General features: G+C 39.2%; 1 protein-coding gene across 1 annotated transcript; it reads right to left on the minus strand.

The window, feature by feature from the left end:
* Nucleotides 1–797: 797 nt before the first annotated feature.
* Nucleotides 798–21,040, minus strand: CNRIP1 (cannabinoid receptor interacting protein 1). The gene is made up of 3 exons (XM_010963767.3): nucleotides 20,405–21,040; nucleotides 18,154–18,304; nucleotides 798–1,843 (listed from the first exon to the last, which is right to left on the minus strand). Exons 1-3 carry the CDS (start codon nucleotides 20,581–20,583, stop codon nucleotides 1,679–1,681), a joined length of 495 nt encoding a protein of 164 aa, XP_010962069.1. The 5' UTR covers nucleotides 20,584–21,040; the 3' UTR covers nucleotides 798–1,678.
* Nucleotides 21,041–21,602: the final 562 nt, after the last annotated feature.

Genomic DNA, 21,602 nt, shown 5'->3' on the forward strand with positions numbered 1-21,602 from the left:
AAGGGAGTGGTCAGCCCAGAGGAGGACTGGAGAGAGGTCAGGAACAAGCATTTTTTGATTGCCCACCAAGAGCCTCAGCCTGTGCTTAGCTCTGTTGGAGCTGGATAGAGTACTCCCTGTTTAATTGTCAGAACTGATCTAGGAGTAAGTGTGCTAATTCTACTCCAGGTATATGCCCGTCACCCTGCAGTGCAGACGGAGATCTTGTAACAGAAGAAAAGACCTGACTCTGTATTGGGTCTATCCCTTTAACTCCAACCCTGTGCTCTTTTGTCTGTTCTTGGTCACACTGGTTCTGCACCCTTCATAAAAGAAGGCTGCCCGTAGCCTGAAATAGCCAGGATAGCCCATTCTCGAGGCTCTGGCCTTTAAAGGTCTAAAATTTCCCCTTTCATATAGAGATAAAAAGTTGCAGAACAAAGAGTAACATTTGTCTCATTGGTGGGTTTATAGGAACATTGTGACCAGAGCTAGATGGACAGCTGCAAGAACAAAGGATTCGGGCACCAAAAATTTGCAACAAACAGCCACACACCCTCCCCTTTTAGTATAAAAGAAGCCTGAATTCTAACTCAGGGGATAGGATTCTTTGGGACACAAATCCACCATTCTCTCGGTCTGCTGACTTTCCGAATAAAGTCGCTATTTCTTGCCCCAACACCTCCTCTCGATTTACTGGCCTGTCGTGCGGCAAGCGGTAGGAGACTGGATTCAGTCAGAGTCTTAGTGGAGCTGGTCTGGAGAAGAGGTCCACCTGCTAGCCAGATGTTGCCCAAATTAAAGAAGGCAAGTCATGATGATTTTCAATCCCTTTATTAAGAAATATCAAAAGTTGATTACAGTCCCATACACAGTTTTACAAAGTTCACGTGAAGGGGATGTAAGGAGCCATCAGTAAGAACATTTGGACACTACAGTCGCTTGCCAGAGAGGTAACCCTGTCGCTTTGGTCACCTTGTTTAACAGTGGTCCACACGGGGCTCTTTCCCACTTCCAGGTCACTGTGCAATACCTTTCGTTACTTCAAAGAGTTTTCATAGGTTATAAATACTTCTTAAATATTTGCCCTTTTATTCTGTCATTATCTTTCCCTGAAAAAGCCGAGCTGTTTATGGAAAGCACACCACTTGAGTCCCACTGACTGCTGTTTACACTTGAGTCCCTTTGACTGCTGTCTGCATACCATTTTCACAAAGCCTGCTTTGAGAGCTGGAAAGCATCACCAGTTACGTGTTACTGTAGCACACTTGGGATGAAACCCATGCACACTGTTATTATTATTTTTTTTTATTTAACATTTAACAAAAAAGAAGGAATCACTCAACTTGGAAACAGAACACCATGGTCATTCAGTGGCCATGTGAAGTGCCAGACACAGCCTGCCGATTCCACGGAGCTCCTGGCAGGCAGTCACCGGCAGGACCGAGAACAATTGGAGGCAGGAACACCAACGCGGAATACAGAAAGGGAGCCTCTTGGGCAGGGAACATCACGATCTTTTATGTCAGGGACATTGCATCAGAGGAGAATTACACTTGCAAAATAATCGGGGCTAGTAGGTCATTGGCACCCGAGGGGAGATAGCAACGGTGTGGTATGCCTTGATGAAGGCTTGTGCTGGGTTATCTGAAGGTGGATTTTTGGAGAGATTGTCCAGCAGCATCAGGAAGAACCATCTTCAGAGGAAGGACTCCTTGTTCACCCACATGAGGCTGCGGGTCTCATTGGGTTTGCATTCGTACTCAATGACAGAGAAGGGGCTTCCCCACTGGCAGTGATCTCGCTTGTGGTAATTGTAGAACTTGACCTGCCACACGGTCTCGAAGGTCCCTATATCAGTGAACTGAGGGAAGAGAAAGAAACACGCCACATCAAACCCTCATTCTGCCACGAGCAATAGACAAGAGCTACTGTCCGGGAAAGGGGTGTGTAATGAGATGTGATCACCCCAGGCTTGTGTGGTCTGAAAGCTGGGACCTTGATTTTAATGAACGATCTTCCTTTATTACAAGAAATTTTCCTGAAAAGCTGTCTGTAAACCACATTTTTCTCTATAACATATTATTCCCATCGTACACATGGCATTTGCTATCATATTGCCTCGTATAAAAATAACTCCCCCAATTGATCTGTTTCCCAGATTTGATTTCTGGAAGCTGTGCTTGCAGCCTCAGAGGTTCAGAGCCGGCCACAGAAAGGAGACTGGGAAGAGCAGACAGGGAATGGTGTGGAATGATTGTCTGCTGGTGTCTATTTCAAAAACCAGCTGTACAAAATAACGCATGTGCAACATAACTAAACAGGAGATACAACTGCCCACCATCATTCATTTCAATTCCGGGGAAAACTATTGTACTGGAAGCATTTGACTGTGAAAGACCTTACTTTAACTTTCAAGCAGTATCGAGTACTTGTAAAGCCAGGAATGCATGCCCATGTCTCAGGCTCCAATTACACATTATCCAAAACCATATTTGAGTGCCTACTCTGTGCCTTTTCCATAGAAAAATTTGTATAAGGCATGATCTTGCTCTCAAGAAGTATGCATTCTACTTCCAGCAGGTAGGCCCTGCAAACACTGCACAGAATTCTCCAGAGCCATGAGCATGCAGTTCTCATGTAGCCGAGAAGAGGGCACAGAATACCCTAGAGGCCACTGGGCAGGGGCTCAAGCGGCCGGCGGGGTAGCCTGACCCTGCTCCCGCCTCCGGGAGCTATTTAGGGGATCTGGCATCAAACAGCATGATGCCTGTCATTATTTTTCTCCTCTGACCCTCCCCTGTCATGGGAGGGGCCAGGGACTGACTTAGCAGGGTTCTTAGACTTGTCAGGCGCCAGAAGACGTGGCGGCGGGGGAAGGGCAGTGAGCAATAGGAGCCTTATGCTTGTGGCGGCTGCAGAAGGGCAATCAGGTGCTTCCCAGAGAGCTTTCCAAGATGCTCTCAAAATTATATCCTGCACCATTGCCTCATCCTGCTAATCTGATCCCCAGACAAGGTCTGGCTTTCCTTTGGGAAATCTGCTTGACTTGAAACACTGGGTGACATACCTGGAGTCCACAAATCTTCTCCCAGGTAAGAAAACGAAGCATCTCTTTTTAAAGTCATGGCTTAAAGACATGTACATGTACACACAGCTTTATTCACAAAAGCCCCAGACTGGAATCAACCCAAAATTTCATCTTCCACCTGGGGGTAGACACATTTTTGTCTATCTACAGGATAGCTTTTTACTCAACAATAAAGCAGAGCATACTGATTCGGGCAGCAAAAGGATGGATCTCAAAAACATGTTGAGCAGAAGAATCCAGACCCCAGATGACTCCATTTACACAAAAGTCATATATATATATAATTATGTATATGTATAATTTATAGTGATAGAATATAATCTATGTTGACAGGAGACATCTGTGGTTACCTAGAGCCTGGGGTGGGAGGAGGGCATTGATGATTGATGAAAATGTGCAAAAGGGAGCTTTTTAGGGTGAAACATTGTACATCTTGATTGGGGTTGTGGTTACAAGAGTGTATGTATATGTTTGTCAAAACTCATTGATCAGTGTGCTTAAATGGGTCATTTATTATAACACAAAGTTGATTAAAAAATAGAAATATTGATTTTTTTTTTGGCAGGGAAAAGTATGATTAAGTTTATTTGTTTATTTTTAGAGGAGGTACTGGGGAAATATTGATTTTTAATGAGTTACAAGGAAACAGATATTCTAAACACTGCCAGTGGACACTGAATTATACAGCCTTTTGGAAGGAGGATTTGTATCAAGTTAAAGGTATAAATATAATTGTGTCAAGCCATTTCACTTAAAGTTTATTTTAAGAACTACATAGTGTTTGAAGTAGTGAAAAATTGAACACTAAATTTCCACCTTTATGACATTAATTAATTATGGCATATCTATACAATAAAATAGTATGTAGCAATTCTAAATGTAAATATTTAATAAACATTTTCTACTGTTCTATATTGTTACCTGAACTGAGCAGAGTACCAACAAGAATATCTAGTATTAATTCCATTAAAATTATACATGTTAATGCTGATGGAATAAGTTTTTATTTTCTTCTGTGTACTTACTTGTATTTTCAAAATTTAATAATCTAATTTTACTTTTATAGCCAGAAAAAAATGTTAAGCCAAACTGTTAAGTATTTACAAGTATGACCAAATGGTTAATATCCTTAGCATAAAATGTTATATGAATTAATTAATAAGAACTACTAAGGATATTTGGATAAAACTGGAACACAATTCATTAAAAAAAATGGCTAACATCTGGAAAAATATTCAAATGTAATATTATTAGTAATTAAAGAAATACAAATTTATAGAGATATTATTTACTTATCAACTTAGCAAACATTTCTAAATACTGGAAACAATGTTAGCATCCAACTTGATGAAATTATTATGCAAATGGCGGCTTATCTGTATAATGAATTTATATAACCATTCAACAGGAATTTAGGTTTTATATAACCATTAAACAGGAGTTTCAGGAATTTTGATGAGAGAAAATGATTAGGACAATGTTAACAAGAAAAAGATGGATTAAAATATTTATATACATTATGTGCTCAAATATACAAAATAAGATGTATAGAGAAAAGAAAATGAAAAAAATTAACAATAGATCTCTAAGTAAAGAAATGGAATGCTCTCTTATCTTTTCTACTTAGATTTTCTGCAATAAACACTTACTTTTATCATCAGAAAGAATATTTCGATGGTGAAATGGATTTGTCATCCCTGAAATCTTAACATACATATCCCTCAAATCCTAGGGATTTTATAAATTCTATTAAGGATACACATATGCTAATGAAAATATTACAACTTTGTTTACAGTAGGGTAAGGGTGGTAAGAATAAACTGAAATCTCATTTTACAAATCACCAAGATGACTTCTTATTATTTTTGATTAGCACAAGACATTGTACATTTTAAGTGCAACTGAATTAAATAAAGTTATAGAAATATTCTATAAACACCGTCTAATCTTTGGAGGGAGTAGCTTGAAACCAGGCTGGGTAAGTGGGAGAAACAATGCTGAGGCCTTTTTTGAAATAGATATAAATCAAGTTGGTCATCAAAACAAACAAACAAACAAACAAACATACAAAGATGATTTTGACCACAGGCAAGGAAAAAAAAAAAACAAAACAAAAAAACCCCAAACCCTGAACCCTTAAGGCACTGCACTTACATTTGAATAACCTTAAAACTAAGGAAGCTTCAATCTGAGAGTTCTCAGGAACACAGGAGAGCAAAATCAGGTCTGTGACGGCAAGTCACAGTTAAGACATGGGACATCTAAGTGCTTTTACTTTGTTTCTCTTTTATTAATGTTGGACCCAAGGTCATGTTATAGTTAATTAACTGCTGCGAGTTAGGCATATATTTTCCTCTCTCCCACACTTTAGTTGTTTCAGCTTCCTATTAGCCTTCTTCCGATTCTTTATTCTGGAGCTCTATTTCCTGGGCATCTCACTACCTAGCTCAGGAATTCTTCTGCTCTGGCTGAGAACAGATGGGGTCTCCAAAGCTGGCATTTCCTTTGAAGAACAGAAGCAACACACAGCTCTCTCCTCCCTCCCAACCCATCTGTGCCTTCGAAGGGAAATTTACCCAGGCAGGCTCCTTGGGTGATGCAATTATACATAGTATAATTCTGTGCATTTAAAACTCTCTTTTTTTAAAAAATACAATTACTTCCACACGTGTCATTCCATATTGGTCTTGTGACTGGTTTTAACATCTCCATTTTATGGATGTGAGAATTGAGATTCAGAGAGGTTAAGTGACTCACTCTAGGTCTGGACTGTGTGTCCAGCTAATAATAGGGGCAGGGCAGGAACCCAGGTTTCCTAATTCCTATCTAGAAACTAGAATCAATGTACTAAACTGTTTTTTTAAGCAAATGAGCTAAGAGTTGCTGAATGGTTCTTCCTTTTTCTCCCAGAGTGAGAACATATATGGACTGTCATGCGTAGAATGTTTTCGTATAGTACTATGGACTGAATATTTGTATCTCCCCCAAATTCATATGTTGAAGCCTAAAGCCCCAATGTGATGGCATTTGGAAGTGGGGCCTTCCAGAAGTAATTAAAGCATGAGGGTGGAACCCACAGGAATGGGATTAGTGCCCTTGTGAAAATAGTCACAGGAGAACGATGATTGCTCTCTTTCTGTCTCTATCTCTCTGTCTCTCTCTTTCCTTCATGCTGGAACACAGCAAGAAAGCAGCTGTCTGTGAATTAGGTAGAGTGCTCGCACCAGACACCAGGTCTGCTGGCACCTTGAACTTGGACATCCAGCGTCCAGAACTGGGAGAAATAAATATCTGTGTGTAAGCCACCTCGTCTATTGAATTCTGAAACTGACACTCTACTAGACAGCTGGACATTTCATTTGTCTTAGTGTTCTTCCAAGTTGCAAGCCTTGGGACATCTTTTACTTCACAGCCAATGTGAAAGAGAACCTCTCAGATTGCAAGGATAGGAGACTCATCTGTTGTCCTCAGCAACAAATGAGGAGTCAGAAGAGCTGGTTTTAAACAATTTCTGTGGTGGTCTTACAATCAGAGGGTTTAGAATCCCCAGAGCCCTTCTGTCCACTCCCCCTGCCACCTAACACCACTGGAGACATGAAATTCACCGAGAATAAGAAATCCATCAACTTAGGAGCACAGAACAAGCTTATTATATTGATAGAAACATGATGTTACTTCATTAGTAAACGAATTTGCAGTGTAAAAAGGCATCTGTGACTTTTAGTGTGGTGTGACTTACCAGTTCCTGTTGGGTTCCAAGCCCCTATATTCCTGTACTGCTTGAAGCTTTACTAGTAAATATATGTTTTCCATTTCTCTTAGCTGAATAGATAGGACTAAAAGTTCTGGGTCTTACAAAGTATGCTTAACTTTATAAGAAACTCAATTTTTTCCCACATGATTGCACCATTTTACACTCATACCAGCAATATGAGAGTCTCAGTTGTCCTACACCCTTTCCAAAAGTTGGCGTTCCCAGTCCTTTTCATTCTAGCCAGCCTAGTTGTAAGAAGAAGAAAGGCAATAAAGAGCAGAAATCAAAGAAATAGAAGAAGGAAAAACCATAAAGAAGAATCGATGAAACTAAACTCTGTTCTTTTTAAAAAAGTCTTTATAATTGATAAATCCCGGCAAAACTGTGCAGGAAAAAGAAAACAAATGACCAGTATCAGGAATGAGAGAGATGCCATCACTATAGATTCTATATTAGGAACAATGTGGGATTCTCAGGTTAAGAACAACCAATACATTTAAAGAAATGGACACATTCTTTAAAAGACACAAGCTATCACTAGACCTCTGACTACCAAAGACATCAAATTTGTAGTTAAAAAATCTTCCCAGAAAGGAAAATTTCAGGCCCTAGTGGCTTCACTGATAAATTCATATATTTAAGGGAAAAAATACCAATTCTATGTAACAGAGGAGGGAACACTTCTCAATTCATTTTGTGAAGCCATTGTTACCTTAATACCAAAACCTGACAAAGATACTATGAGTAAAGGAAAATTACAGACAAAAATTCCTCACGGATTTATGCATAAAATTTGCTTTTAATTTTATTTGCTTGATATATTAGTTAAGTCAAATCCAGCAATACATAATAAGGATATTACATTGGGACCAAGAGAGGTTTATCCTTAGAACTCAAGGATGGTTTAATATTTGAAAATCCATGTAATTCGCCATATTAACAAAATAAAGTTAAAACACCATACAGTTATATCCATAGATGCAGAAAGTATTTGGCAATTCAATTTCCATCCACAATAAAAAGTCTTAGCAAACTAGGAATAGAGGGAAGGTTCTTCAAATTGATTAAGGGGCACCAATAACGGACCTATTGCTAACATCACCATCAATGGTAAGAGACTGAGTCCTTCCTCTATAAGGTTGAAATAACACAAGGATAGAAGCTCTTACTATTTTTGTTCAGCATCGTATTAGAGGTCCCCACCAGTACCTTAAGGCAAGAGGGGAAAAAAGGGAATAAAAACTTTCTATTCACAGGTGAACAACTGTTGGCAGAAAATACTAAGCAATCTAACAAAAAGCTACTAGGATTAACGAGTGAATTTAACAAGTTTGCAGGATCCAAAATCAATGTATAAAAATCACCATGTTTCATAAAGAAATATACTAGCACTGAATGATTAAAACTATTTTTTATTATTTCACCAATTTCGTAGGTGAAATTGGCATTTCATTATCTGTGTATATATTTTTTACTAATAGTGAAATTAAACCATTTTATATACTTATTGATCATTTACATTTCTTCTGTGAATTGCTTCTATGTTTTTTGCTTATTTTTCTATTTCCCACACCCTATAGTTATCTTTTTCTTACCAGTTTCTAAGAATTCTTTTGTTTTTTCATTGGAAAAGGATTTTATTTCGCCACAAGAATGCAAACTGGGATAAACACCATCTCCCCTGACGCAGACGTTACAGCTATTTTTAAGGATTTCTGAGCTTTTCTTGGAGAAGCTGATCATGAAATTTAGCAAGTTTGCAGCCTTAAGTTAAAGATCTTCCCAAGTGGCTAGAAAGAAATGACATGAGGGAAGCCTTTTATATTTGGGAGTCATGTGTAAGTCTACCTCTCTCCGCACACACAGTCACACAACAAGCTTATGCACCTCCCTGCCTTATTGCTCCAAACTCCCACCCTCTCTCACCGAAGAGGATCAACAATGGGAATGTCAGGATAAATACCATGATTCAGACAGAATCTCTACCCGGGCTCTCTCCTTGGAGGGACAGAGTGGAGACTTAGTCACATTAAAATACAAGTCAGCACTGCTCTTTGAAGTGGGAGTGGAGAGCTTTTAGAGCTGGGTATCGCTTATTAACTCCCTGTACCAGGGGCTCTGGGAGTATCTGAATAAAGAAATTACTTCCATTAATCTAAATCAGATGGCATTTGACTATTTCCTGAGTTTGGCTTCAGTGGGCGGTAAAGGGCTGGGGACAGGTACTAAGGCACCAGCAGGGTCTGTAGGGGCAGTGGCAAATCGAGGCAACATAGCGTAACAATCTACTTTGCAAATTAGTTTTTCATCCATTGTCATTTGCCTTTTAATTTAAAGTGGCTTTTAAGGGAAATTTAACTTTGTTTGCAGTGTTTAACAGGAATTTTACATTGTATGTAATCAAAGTTTTTCATTTTTACCTCTGGATTATTTCCATTTCTTTTAGGTTTAGATTAATTCTTTTCATTTTTAATTTTTTTTAAAGTTGACTTTTTATGGATAATCCCATGAGCCATCTGGAATATTTTTTGAAGTATGGTATCAGGAAAGAACAACAGTGATGTTTTCCCCCAAACAGCCAATTATCTCAGCATGATTTATCCAATGATCTAAAAAATCTGAAAAGCTACTTTGAGGCAACTTTACATGCATAAGAAGGTGCTTTGGTATATCTTTAATTCAGCTTCCCTCGCTGGATTCGACTACTTGATTAATCGGATATACTTGGACATTGCCAGCCTTCCTTACAACCGACCGGTGAAAGTGGTTATGCCTGTAATTTATGATACTTAAGCCTGACAAAAGTCATAAAATAGTCTTAAATCATATGTCAGACTTTCATCACTGGCATGAAACTTTCACTTAAAATTCGAGCTGCTGACTTGATCAGGAAACCTTTTCTAATTTCACTGAATAATAATTCTAACTTCAATTGTCATAGAGTCAGCCTATTGCAGATAAAACACAAATGCATGGCCAATGTACAAACCAAAAACTGTGTAATCACTGCTGAAACACTCAACTCTCAATCACCTGCTTCTTCTAGAGTGAAAATTACATTTAAGAACCCGGGCTCTACTGCTGGGACTCATAAAATGCTAAATACCATCTTAAATCTTTTGTAAAGTGATGTACAGTGTAAACATACAAATCAAGTTTGAATCAGAGGAAAGTTAAGTCACATAAAATCCGAAATTACAGGAAAATCAAAACAGACTGTCAAATCTATGGAAAAATTACCGTTTTCATTATAAAAGAAGAAATCATAGCAGAAAATGAAAAATTTAAATGTAATTATGTTCCTACACAATGGAAAATAAAATAGCTGTAGTGGGAGAAATATGACAGATATGACAGATTTTTTTTTTAATCTTTGTGAGGAGTCTGATTTTTAAAAAAATAACAATTTCCAATAGAAGTACTGACAAAACAAAATTAACATGTGAAAATGTTCATTCTTGTGATAGTGAAAAATAAACTAAAAAGTATTATCTTTAGGGTAATTCTGAATGAAGTCATAATTATAACAAAGCCAGTAAATTTCTTTATTACTAGTAACAGTAAAATGATATGTACAACTTAAAAAAAAAAAAAAAAGACCCTAGTGGGAATAGCCATAAAGATTCAGTTCTTTTGAGCAAATATTTTTATGCAGATTGAGGTAGATATATGCACAAAATTATTCATTACAGCACTTTTTTTTTGATGGGACAACCAGCATATCTAATATCTGGAGAGTAGTCTTATCATTGTGATATATTTGATAGTGATACATCATTACGATATGATAGAGTTTTATGTTACCATTAAAATTATAACAATGAATATGTAGAAACTTGGACAAAATATGTATTAAAACTGATTGCAATTGTAAAATGTATATATATGTGGAGGGTAATCTGAAAATGAACCAAATCAAAATATAGGGGTTACTGGTGCTTTAAAAGTCTGCTCACAATTCTGAACTTGGTTATTTCACAGTTAAAAAAAAAGTTATGCAAATCTCTTGAGATGCTGGGGTGCATTCCCACCCTCCTCTCTGTGTCTGCGACCAACCAAAAAAGATTCCTACATGGATTTGTTGGCCTTCAGTCTTATTTGGTGTGATCCTAAATGACAGTATTTGACAAAGTGACTTTCTTCAGCAAATAAGTAGTATCCTGACCCTAAAGGTAAGTTTATAATCTTCATATCATGCTAGAGCTGGAAGTGGTCTTGGTGATCAGATAGTGAAAGTCACTTATGCTGCTTTGAAGAAACAGGCGCTTTGAGTTAAGGTTTGCCTGGGATCTCAGTTAATTACACAGGTCGGAGGCGTCCCGATCTCTTCCTAGCTTCCAGTTCTGATTCTGACATTCTTGGTGCTTCTCAGGCACCCACACACCACTGATGTTTCCCTTTACGGGGTATGTGAACTCAATAATCCAGGAACTTGCTGCTTAATTGATTGCATTTACCTGGATGTGTCAAGGTTTCCACGTTGTCTGTGAGAGTATGGCACACCTATCCTTTAAAAACTTAAGTTTGGAATACTGGTAACTTAAAAGTGGCACAGGGTAACGATGAAGGCTGGCTGAAAGCTTCACCATTCACCACTAGGATGAACATCTGAATTTGCATCAGAGCTGCTGACTTGATCAAAAAAGCTTCTCTGATTTTAACTGTTTTCCTTAGAATCAGCTATTACAGATAAGATACAAACAATACTCAAACAAAAAGTTGTGATCACTGTTGGAACAATCAACTCTCAGTCGTCTGCTTCTTCTAGAGTGGAAATTATACGTAAGAATCTGGGCTGTCCTGCTGAGACTTAGGATTCGTGAGTTATAGTCTAGAGAATCTTTTCCCTACTATATAATCCCAAAGCATCTAGCAACTTAAAGGCTCTCCAACCTTTCAGCAGGTGCCTGGCTGCTAGCAATCTAGACTTATAAAATCTTTCTTTACATGACTAAGTCTAAATCATTCTCACATTAAAAAACAAAAGGAAACCGAACCTATGCTTCAACCCCATTCAAAATAATGTAGAAGTTCTCACGCTACAGATCCAAGTAAGAAGTCTTTAATCAAGCCCTTTCTAAATTGTTTGAGTTAACCTCCCTCCCTAGTGTTCTGTTTATACCTCTAGCAAAAGAAGTATGACTCCACCCTTCTAAGACCAGAAGAAGTTATGGCTCTGGTCCCCTCAAGGCCATGCTGGCTCCAGGCAGAAGGTGGGGAGGTCTCGTCTCCTGCTCTGTGAGCACTCAGAAGAGAGGGTGCATTCATTTATGGTGGCCATCTCTGCACCTGACCCAGTGCTCTGCACAAGTTCAGTGAAAGAATGAACAACTTGAATGAGTTAGCTCATTGACTCTCTGGGCACTCATTAAAATTCTCATAACTTTAGTACTTGCAGTTCTGCGTCAATATTTCCTTTCAACTCTAATTACATATGCTATTCTTGATACACTAGAATGGAAGGGCACTTTGATATAAAAGAGATTTATTTTTATTCACCAGCCCTTTGTTGGATATGTGATTTGCAGATATTTTCCTAGAAGTCTGAAAATACATTTTAAAATGTGTTTCTGTAGCCATGGATGGTTTCCTCAGAAAAACAACTGAAATGGACTCAGTAAAATCTTCAAAGACCCCCAAAGGCGAAAGTTATGGGCGAAGTTGAAAATTGGAGATACTCCCTCCAAATATCTTTATTTTGGATCCTGACTTTTATGGGGAAATTCTGTCCGACTTTTGAGTTAACAGCTAAGTCCTATGCTAGGTAAATTGTTTCAGAGCACAAACTATGAAAATGTGCCCAATTCATTTCTTAAAGTTGTTAACCTTAACAACAAATCTTAAATTGTGAAGACTTCTAATTTGTCCTTTGCCCATCTCTCCTTCCAATCTGCACAATGTTAACAGACTGATTTTAACAACATGCAAATCTTATCACAGTACCAGAAACCAGAAGTCCTACATTGAAATGTCTCTAAAAGGGGGGGTGGGGTGGGTAATGGTGGAGTGGAGTCACTGGGTGAAACTTACGCAGAAAATTATAATATCTGACAAAATAGAAACAAAAACTATTTGAAGCCTTTAAAAAGCAACTAAAAGCAAGGCAGAAACCAGACTGTTACCCTTGAAAGGCCTCAACTACAAAAGATAAGAATTATCTTTGTGGCTTTTTTGCCTCAAGGTACTCCCCAGTTCCTGGAAGTTCAGACAGAAGAAAACAGCAGCTTTATCTGCTAAAAGTGGCAGAAGATAGTGTTCAGGGCCAGCAGAGTAGCTGGCAATTTAGGGAAAAAATCCTGGAAGCAAGAGAGCTGCAAAAAAAGAGGTGAGATCCCAAATCTGACTATAACTCTGCCATAATTCTTGGCTAACTGCATGTATGGGCTGGTGGGAGAAGGCTTTTTCAAGCAGAGAAATCAGTGAAAAGTCTATTCTTGAAAGAGAAAATTATGCTGAATAAGATTTGTAAGTTCACTGTCTTTTTCCTTTTCTTTTCTTTCCTTCTTTTTTTGGCTTGAATACATTCCCAAATCCAAGAAGTTGGAGCCTTACTGGCTTGAATTGTCAAAGCAAAGGGCTCAGGACTGGCAAAGCAGCTGGAAATACAGAGGGACCTCAGGGTGGGTGGATCACAAAATCTCAGTATAAATTGTCCAATTTCTTGGCTGACTCCTAAACTCCACTGGCATAAGGGGACCAGGCTAAAAAGCAGAAATTGGAAGTTGAAAAAAAATTAGCAAAGGTATCAGCTGTTGGAAAGACAGGATTTGTAGTTTGAGTCCAGGAATGTTACTGAATGCTAGAATTTAAAAAGAATAATCCTCATAAGACTAAAAGAAACTAGAATCAATACTATGTTATCTACAATGTTGAGTTTCTAATCAAATATTATCAAACATGTAATAAAACAGGAAAGTGTGACCCACATTCAGGAAAAAAGTCATTCTGTGGTAACTTACTCTAAATAGGGCTAGATGCTGAAATTTATCAGACAACTATTTCAAACCAGACTTTACAAATATGCTTGAAGAAGTAAAGGACACATGGTCTCAGTGAGTGAGCATTGAGGAAGAACATCTCGAGGAAGCTATAAAAAATACAAATAAAAATCCTGGAGCTGAAAAATACAATGATAGAAAAAAATTCAAAAAATAAGCACAAGAGTAGACTGGAAATGGTGGAAGAAAAAATTAGTGAGCTTGAGTATATCTCAATAGAAATTATCTAATTTGAAGAACCATAAAAGAAAATCGAACAGGACCATAAAGACCTGTGGGATAATACCAAGCTGTCCAATGTGCGTGATGTTGCAGTACTACAAGAGAAGGAGAGAATAAAGTTGAAAAGAAATTTGAAACAAAATAATGTTAAAAACAACCCAAATTCAGTAAGAACATTAAGTTATAGATTCAAGAAATTCAATGGGCCCAAGCAGAAACGATTCAAAGAAATGCACACTTGGGTGCATAAAGTCAAACTATTGAAAACCAGAACTGTGCCATATACAAAGGGGACATTTTACTCGTGCTCACGTGCGCGCGCGCGCGCGTGTGTGTGTAACCTCAATTAAAATATCTTAAGAAAATAAAGAATTAAGATAGGACCAGAAATCAATGAAACAGAAAAATGGGTCAGTGAAGCATATGAAAACAAAGCTAGGTTTTTGAAAAGTCAATAAAATTGATAAATCTCTAGCTAGATCAGTTGGGGGGAAAAGAAAAATAATGAATATCAAGAATGAAAGAGTGACAAGTTTCTACTGATGGCACAGGGAACTATGTTCAATATCTTGTAATAACCTTTAATGAAAAAGTACATGAAAATGAATATATATATATGTATATGCATGGCTGGGACATTGTGCTGTACACCAGAAATTGACACATTCTAACTGACTGTACTTCAATAAAAAGAAAGAAAGAAATAAAAAAGAAGATAATCACCCAGAGAGAATATACAACCTTAGGTTAAGAGAGCTAATTTAGGAAATGTTGATTCCTATAAAAGATTTAACTTCTTAGGTACTTTTTCCTTACGTTGTGTGGCACAGTATATTTAAAAAATACAACTATTACAATTTCCTTCTTCTTTTTTTTTTAATATTTATTTTTAATTTTTCTTGGTGGGGAGGTAATTAGGTTTATTTATTTATTTATTTATTTTAAATAGAGATATTGGGAATTGAACTCAGGACCTCGTGCATGCTAGACACACACTCTATCACTGAGCTAACCTTCCATCTCCTACAATTTCCTTCTGTATAATGTATATCATCATTTAAACCTTTAGTAAAATACTATACATTGAAAAAAAAAAAAAAGAATGAAAGAGTGGACACCATTAGAGATCCTAAGACAGCAAAGGATGGTGGAGGATTATTGCCAACAATTTTGTACCAACAAATTTGACGGTTTAATTGAAATAAATAAATGATATCAAAGACAAATTACAAAAATTAACTCAAGAAATAAAACCTGAATAGCCCAATATTAATCAAGGAAGTTGAATTTGTAACTAAAAACTTTTATACAAAGTAAAATGCATACCTTTATTGGTGAATTCTATCCAATATTAAAGAAGAATAATGTTAATTCTATACAAACTCTTCCAGAAGACAGAAGAGTGAACAACTTTGCAAATCACTTTATGCAGCTAGCATTATTATTCAGATACCAAAACTAGACAAAGACATTACAAGAAAAGAAAACCACAGACCATTATTCCTAGGAAAACAGATGTAAAATCCTCAATGAAATGTTTATCAATCAAATCCAGTCATATATACAGAGAATATACCATGACCAAGTGGCATTTATCCCAGTAATTCAAAGCTGTTTTAACACAAAAGAACAATATAATCTACTACAGAATGAAGAAGACATCATATGATCTTCTCAATAGATAAATAAAAAATATTTGAAAACATTTTATGATACATTCATGTTTTTTTCTTAAAAACTCTCAGTAAACTCTCAGTAAATTAGGGATAGAAGGGAACTTCCTTAATGTGATAAAAGGCATTTATGAAAAAAACCTACAGCCAGTTAGTGTTGAAAAACTGAATGCTTTCTCCCTAAGACTGAGGGACAAGGATGTCCATTCTTACCATTTCTATTTAGCATCAAACTGGAGGTCCTAGCCATTGCCATGGGGACAGAAATAAAAGGAATATGGATTGGAAAGGAAGAAGAAAAAATTTTTATTTGCAGATGACATTATATTATACGTAGGAAATCTTAGGGATTCTATAAAAAAAAAAAAAACCCAAAACCTATTAGGACTAATGAGTGGGATTACCAAGGCCTCAGGCTTCAAGATGAATATAGGACAAAAAAATCAATTTTATTTCTATGTACTAGTGATAAAAACCACCATTTATAGTAGCATTCAAATATGAAATACTTAGTGATAAATTTAACAAAATATGTATAAAACCTATACAGGGCACACTATAATACATTATAGAGAGAAATTGAAGAAGACCTAAATAGGGAGATGTACCATATTCATGTATCAAAAGACTTAATATTAAAGTGTCAAATCTCTCCAAATTGACCTATACATTTAACGCAAAACCATTTAATATTCCAATTTTTGGAGAAATCCACAAGCTCATTCTAAAATCTACATAACAGTGCAAAGAACAGCCAAAATCACTTTGAATAAACACAACTGGAAGATTTAGGCTATCTGACTGAAAGACCACAATATAGATCATGAAATAATATTGGCTCTTCCAATTAAAATTAAATTAAATTAAAAAATTAATTAAAATTAAAAATTAAAAAATTAATTTTTTTCCAAATTAAAAAAAATTGATATATTAGTAAGTATTGAAAGCAACTAGAATTCTCATACATTGCTGGTAGAAATATGCAATAGTACAACGGTCTGGATATTTCTTACATGGTGAAACACATGCTTACCATGTGACTTGTCAAATCTCCTCTCAGGTATTTACTCAAGAGACCCGAAAACATACTCACATTAAGACTCTTATTCAAATATTCATAGCAACTTTATTCATAACACCAAAAGCTGAAAACCTCCCAGATGTTCATTTATTGTTGAAGGGATAATTAAACTCTAGTATATCCATACAATGGTATATACTACTCAGTGATCAAAAGACTTAGCTACTTATACAGGTAACAACATGGACAAGTCTCAAGGACATTACGCTAAGTGAAGGAACTCTAGAATAGTTAAAACTAAGTCACTGAGACAAAAAGCTCAGAGTGGGCTAGAATTTGGGGCATCCATTACAAACAGTAATTTTTCTGGGTGACATAAATGTTCTATGTTTTTATTGGGGTAGTGATTATGCAGTAGTCAAAAGCTATGTAACTGTACACTTTAAATTGGTGCGTTTATGTATTTACATGCAGTTTGTATGTAAATTGCATATCAAGGTTGACTTACAAACCTTCAATGAATTCCTAGAGGCAATAGGATAAATCCAATAAGGGAGGAAGGTACTGTAACATCTAACTTCTACTTACCTCTCCAGCTTAATCTTGAGCCAGTCTCTGCCTCACTCTCTACTCCAGCCATATTGGGCTTCTCTAATTCATTGGAACATGTGATGCTCTCCCCCATCTCTTGACCTTTGTAGCTCCTCTTTCCTCTAGTGGTCCCTCTTCCCTCAACGTATTCTTTAGTTCTTTCTTAAGAAAGCAATCCCCAAAATCTTGGACTAGGATAAGACTTCTGGTATATGCTCCACTCACCACTACTTTTTCAGTATATTTTATATAATAATAATTATTTACTTTATTATTGACACTCATGTATACAGTATGTTTTCCTCCTTTAGAAGCCTCATGAAGCCAAGGATATCTATTTTGTTTACCACTCTTCTCCCAGTACCTGATATATAGGAAATCCTTATATATTTGCAGACAAATCAAGCAAATAAAAAATCAATAAAATGAAAATTTAAAAACCCTTAATGAAATATTAGCATATTGCATGTAGCAATATGTTAAAAATGATTAATGACATTAAGTAGGATTTATTTTACATAATAAATGAAGTTTAGTATTTCAAAGTATGTCATATAATTATTCCATTAATATACCAAAAGAGATAAATTATCTCCAGAGATGGGAAAAGGAATTAGATGAAATTCAATCTCCCAGTTAATTGATTGTGCTGGGATATTATGAACAAACATATTCTAATACAAAAGCATGAATTAAAATAATGTTTCATAATTTCACAATATTTCATTTTAGACCTTTTCTTAAGGGGAGATAGTGATTATCTTCTTTTCCATGGTTTCCATTCTCCTTGGTACCACATCCCAGCACCCCCAAGCAGTCCTTACCGGCATGGTGATCTGGATGGGTTGCCGTTCTCCACTCTTGGTTGGGGCCACACCTTCTGTGTCGTATGTGCCTGTATATACAATTCTGTCCCCATCAGGTTCTTTAGACTTCAGCTCCAGTGGGACAACCACACCACCAATGGAAATATTCCTGCAATGGACTCGAGTTGATCATATATGGTAGGAATTAGCTTAGGCACCCTGTCCTGGGCTGGACCACAACCCTAGGCAGAAACTCTATAGGGTGTGACTGAAGGAAACACTGTGGTATGGTAGAAAGTTCTGAAAGTTTAGGAGGCTTGAGTTCCCAACTAAGCAGTCATGTGACCCTAGACCAACTATTCAATTTCTCTGGACTGGCATCAGTTTTCTCATCCAGAATACTTGTACAAGGGTGAGTCGGACTCTGTCAGTGGTCTTCCTCTTCAGTTTCTCATCTGTGGCGCTGTTAAAAACTTACTACACCCAGCCTATCTCAAACCCCAGAGATTAGGATTCAGTTGATCTGGGGTGTGGTTTGGGCACTGGTAAATATATTTTAAGATTGCCTAGGAGATTCCAATGTGCAGGTAGGGTTTAGAAACACTAAACTAGTTCTCTAATGATTTTTTTTCTGTTCCAACAATCAGGGGTCCCATGATTCAAGATACTCTTCCTCAAGCCAGCCACACGCCCAAAATTCTCACTAGCATCACTTCTTTGTGTTAGAGTAGTGGTTCTTAAAGTGTCATCCTTGGACCCGCAGAATCAGTATCACCTACCAACCTGCTAGAAAGCAAATTCTTACACTTCACTCTAGAAACTAGCAGTAACTTCACTGTAGTAAACCAGGAACTCTAGGATGAGTCTCAGCCATCTGTGTTTTACTAAAGCCCTCTAGGTGATTCTGACATACATTCAAGTTGGAGAACCACTGGGTTAAGGCATTGAAAAACCTTGATAAAATTAAAGCATAACAAGAAAAAAAAAAAAGTCATATCATGAACACAAATTTGTTTTTAGATTAGCCTGAAAAATAGAGAACTGCCCTAAAGAAAATAGAACAGATGACTTGGGAGAAGGGGTTGCCAGGAAAGAAGCCTAGATCATAGCCAGTTGCACAGAACACTAGGAAATATGTGGGTAATAGGTGCATGGAGCTGTCAGAGATGCTGACAAGTAAATGGACCAGGAGAACCAGCAACAGCCCAGGTTTGGTTCTAGGTCCTTGAACTTGGGCCTGGAACCTAGAAGGCCAGCACAAATTCATTGGATTAATAACTACTGGTGGGCAGAAGCTATAAAAGGTGTCTGGTGGATTCAAAGCCTTCTCCATTGCAACTCCCAAGCTCAGCAAATGGTAGATACAATACATGGTGGTTTATTTCCTCTTTCCACACTAGACCTCACACCACGCTTAGGTGGAAGCTGGGAGGTAAAGGACTCCACCTCTGGAAACTTCCCCATAAGCTACTGCACGCTTCCACACTGACTTTCCAGCCAGAGGGCTGCTGGGTGCATCAAACCGTGGTAGCAGAGAAGAGATAATCCTTGCCACCAATAAATAAATTAAAAAAAAATCCTTTTGTTGTAAAGATGTTGCTAATCGCGGGCACCATCACCAGGCTGAACAGGAGAAAAAGAAAAACACCAGGCAAGGGAAACCGTGAAACTAGGCCCAAGCAGAGGAGGCTGCCTTCTGTCTTGTGGCTGCTCTTCCAGCCGAGGGGTCCGAGCCACTTTAGGGGCAGATGGAGAAGGGGGGAGCATCCCTCAGGGAGCCCCAGTAACCACCCCACTCCACCTTTACACCTCATCCCTCAGCCTTTCTCCCTCCTTCACCCTCGTGGGCAGAACAGGGCGAGAGGCCGGGACTTGGGAGAGGAGGACGGGGACTGCGGTAGGTGAAGCCCGCGGCGAGCTTCTCCCCTTCGCCCTACCCCGGCCTCCCGGGGTCCATGCTGATGGCTGAACAGAAAGGATGAAAAATTTACAATTAAAGCAAAAGCCCCCCGACTCCCTGGTTTCCTGTCGCTGATTTAAACATCCCACCCCGCGATGGGTGGAGGGAAGAGAGAAAAGAGGAAAGAGAAGCGTAAGGCTGAATGGGGTCCAAGGGAGCAAGGAGCTGACCTCATCCCCCTACCCCGCCCAGGCCTGCTGGGCGCGAGGCAAGGGGCGCCCGAGAGAGGCTCCGGCTGTCCCGGGGGCCTCGACCCACCCCGCGTGCCCCAAGCGGGGCCGGTCTGCGGCGGCGCGCGCCCGCACTCACTCGACCTGCAGCGTGGTGGGCTTAATCTTCACCTCCACCTTGTAGGAGGACCCCGTGAGCAGCTTGATGGTGCGGTTCTGGCCGAAGCGCTGCCCGTCCACCTTGTAGAAGACCGGGCCGTCGTTGGGCTGGATGCGCAGCGCGATGGAGAGGCGCACGAGGCCCGGCAGGTCCCCCATGACTGAGCGCGGGCGGGCGCGGCGGCTCCGGGGGGTGAGGACGGCGCGGGCTGCGATCGAGCGGCTGGAGCGCGGTGGGCGGAGAGGAAGAGCGGGGAGGGAGAGGGAGGTGGCGGAGCGGAGGCTGCCGCTAGGAGCCCGCGCTGTCGCCGCGGCCAGCCCCGGCTTCCGAGGAGCAGCTCCCAGGGCCGCAGGCCCCCGCCCCCCTCAGCGAGGAAGTGCGCTCCAGAGACAGCTCCGAGGTCCCGAGCGGCCCCATTCCCCTATTTCCGTGCCGCTCCCTCCGCGAACCAGGGAGCTCGCTCCGGCCCTCAGGCCGCGGGCAGATCAGCGCTGCTGGGGGCGAGAGAGTTAATCCTGTTTACGCAGCGCAATCCCCTTCAGCGGGGGAAGAGGACATTTAGGCTCCTCCTAGAGCGGCGCGGGGCGGGCGGAGGAGAGGACTGGGGGGGAGAGGGTAGGTCCTGGAGTTAAGCCGCACACGCCAACCAGCGAGACCTCGGAATCTGGACACCACCCCGATCGAGCCCCAGCCAGGCGGGAGGAGACCGAGAGGCGAACGGGAGACGGGAAGCAGGGCAGGAAACCGCTAGCCAGTGTTTTTAATTTCAGGAAATACATCTTTCCAAAGCTTAGGGGAAATGGCTGAGGGAAGGCGCAATTCCATCTAATGTGGACTGCGAGCCATACTGGATTAGGAATGTGCATGGGAAAAAGGAAAGTAACCAATATGTATTTAAGGAGCTACACCTTCTTGTGAGTGTGTATTTCCATTATACATAAGCTTGTTTCAAGAATGACACGGTGTAAATTATCACGTATGTTTACACAGATCTTGTAGGATGAAATATTAACCCTGTAAAAGGCAACTGGCATGGGTCTAAGGCGTAGCTGCTTATCGTGGCCAAGAGGAGGGATCGGTCGAAAGATTATTGGCGGGGCACCCGGAGCGATACGGCAGGGTTTATATTTGCATATTAAGAGTGATTAGAAAGTCTTTAACGCAGAAGTCGATTGAC

This window comes from Camelus bactrianus, chromosome 15, assembly GCF_048773025.1.
Source record: "Camelus bactrianus isolate YW-2024 breed Bactrian camel chromosome 15, ASM4877302v1, whole genome shotgun sequence".
NCBI classification, from domain to species: domain Eukaryota; kingdom Metazoa; phylum Chordata; class Mammalia; order Artiodactyla; family Camelidae; genus Camelus; species Camelus bactrianus.

Bases quoted from the DNA above. Each gene is read 5' to 3' on its own strand.
- CNRIP1 (XM_010963767.3), bottom strand. From the start codon at position 20,583: ATGGGGGACCTGCCGGGCCTCGTGCGCCTCTCCATCGCGCTGCGCATC. The intron at 18,305-20,404 runs GTGAGTGCGGGC...AGTCCATTGCAG, and splicing joins CCCACCACGCTGCAGGTCGA to GAATATTTCCATTGGTGGTG. The intron at 1,844-18,153 runs GTAAGGACTGCT...CTCTTCCCTCAG, and splicing joins CCATCCAGATCACCATGCCG to TTCACTGATATAGGGACCTT.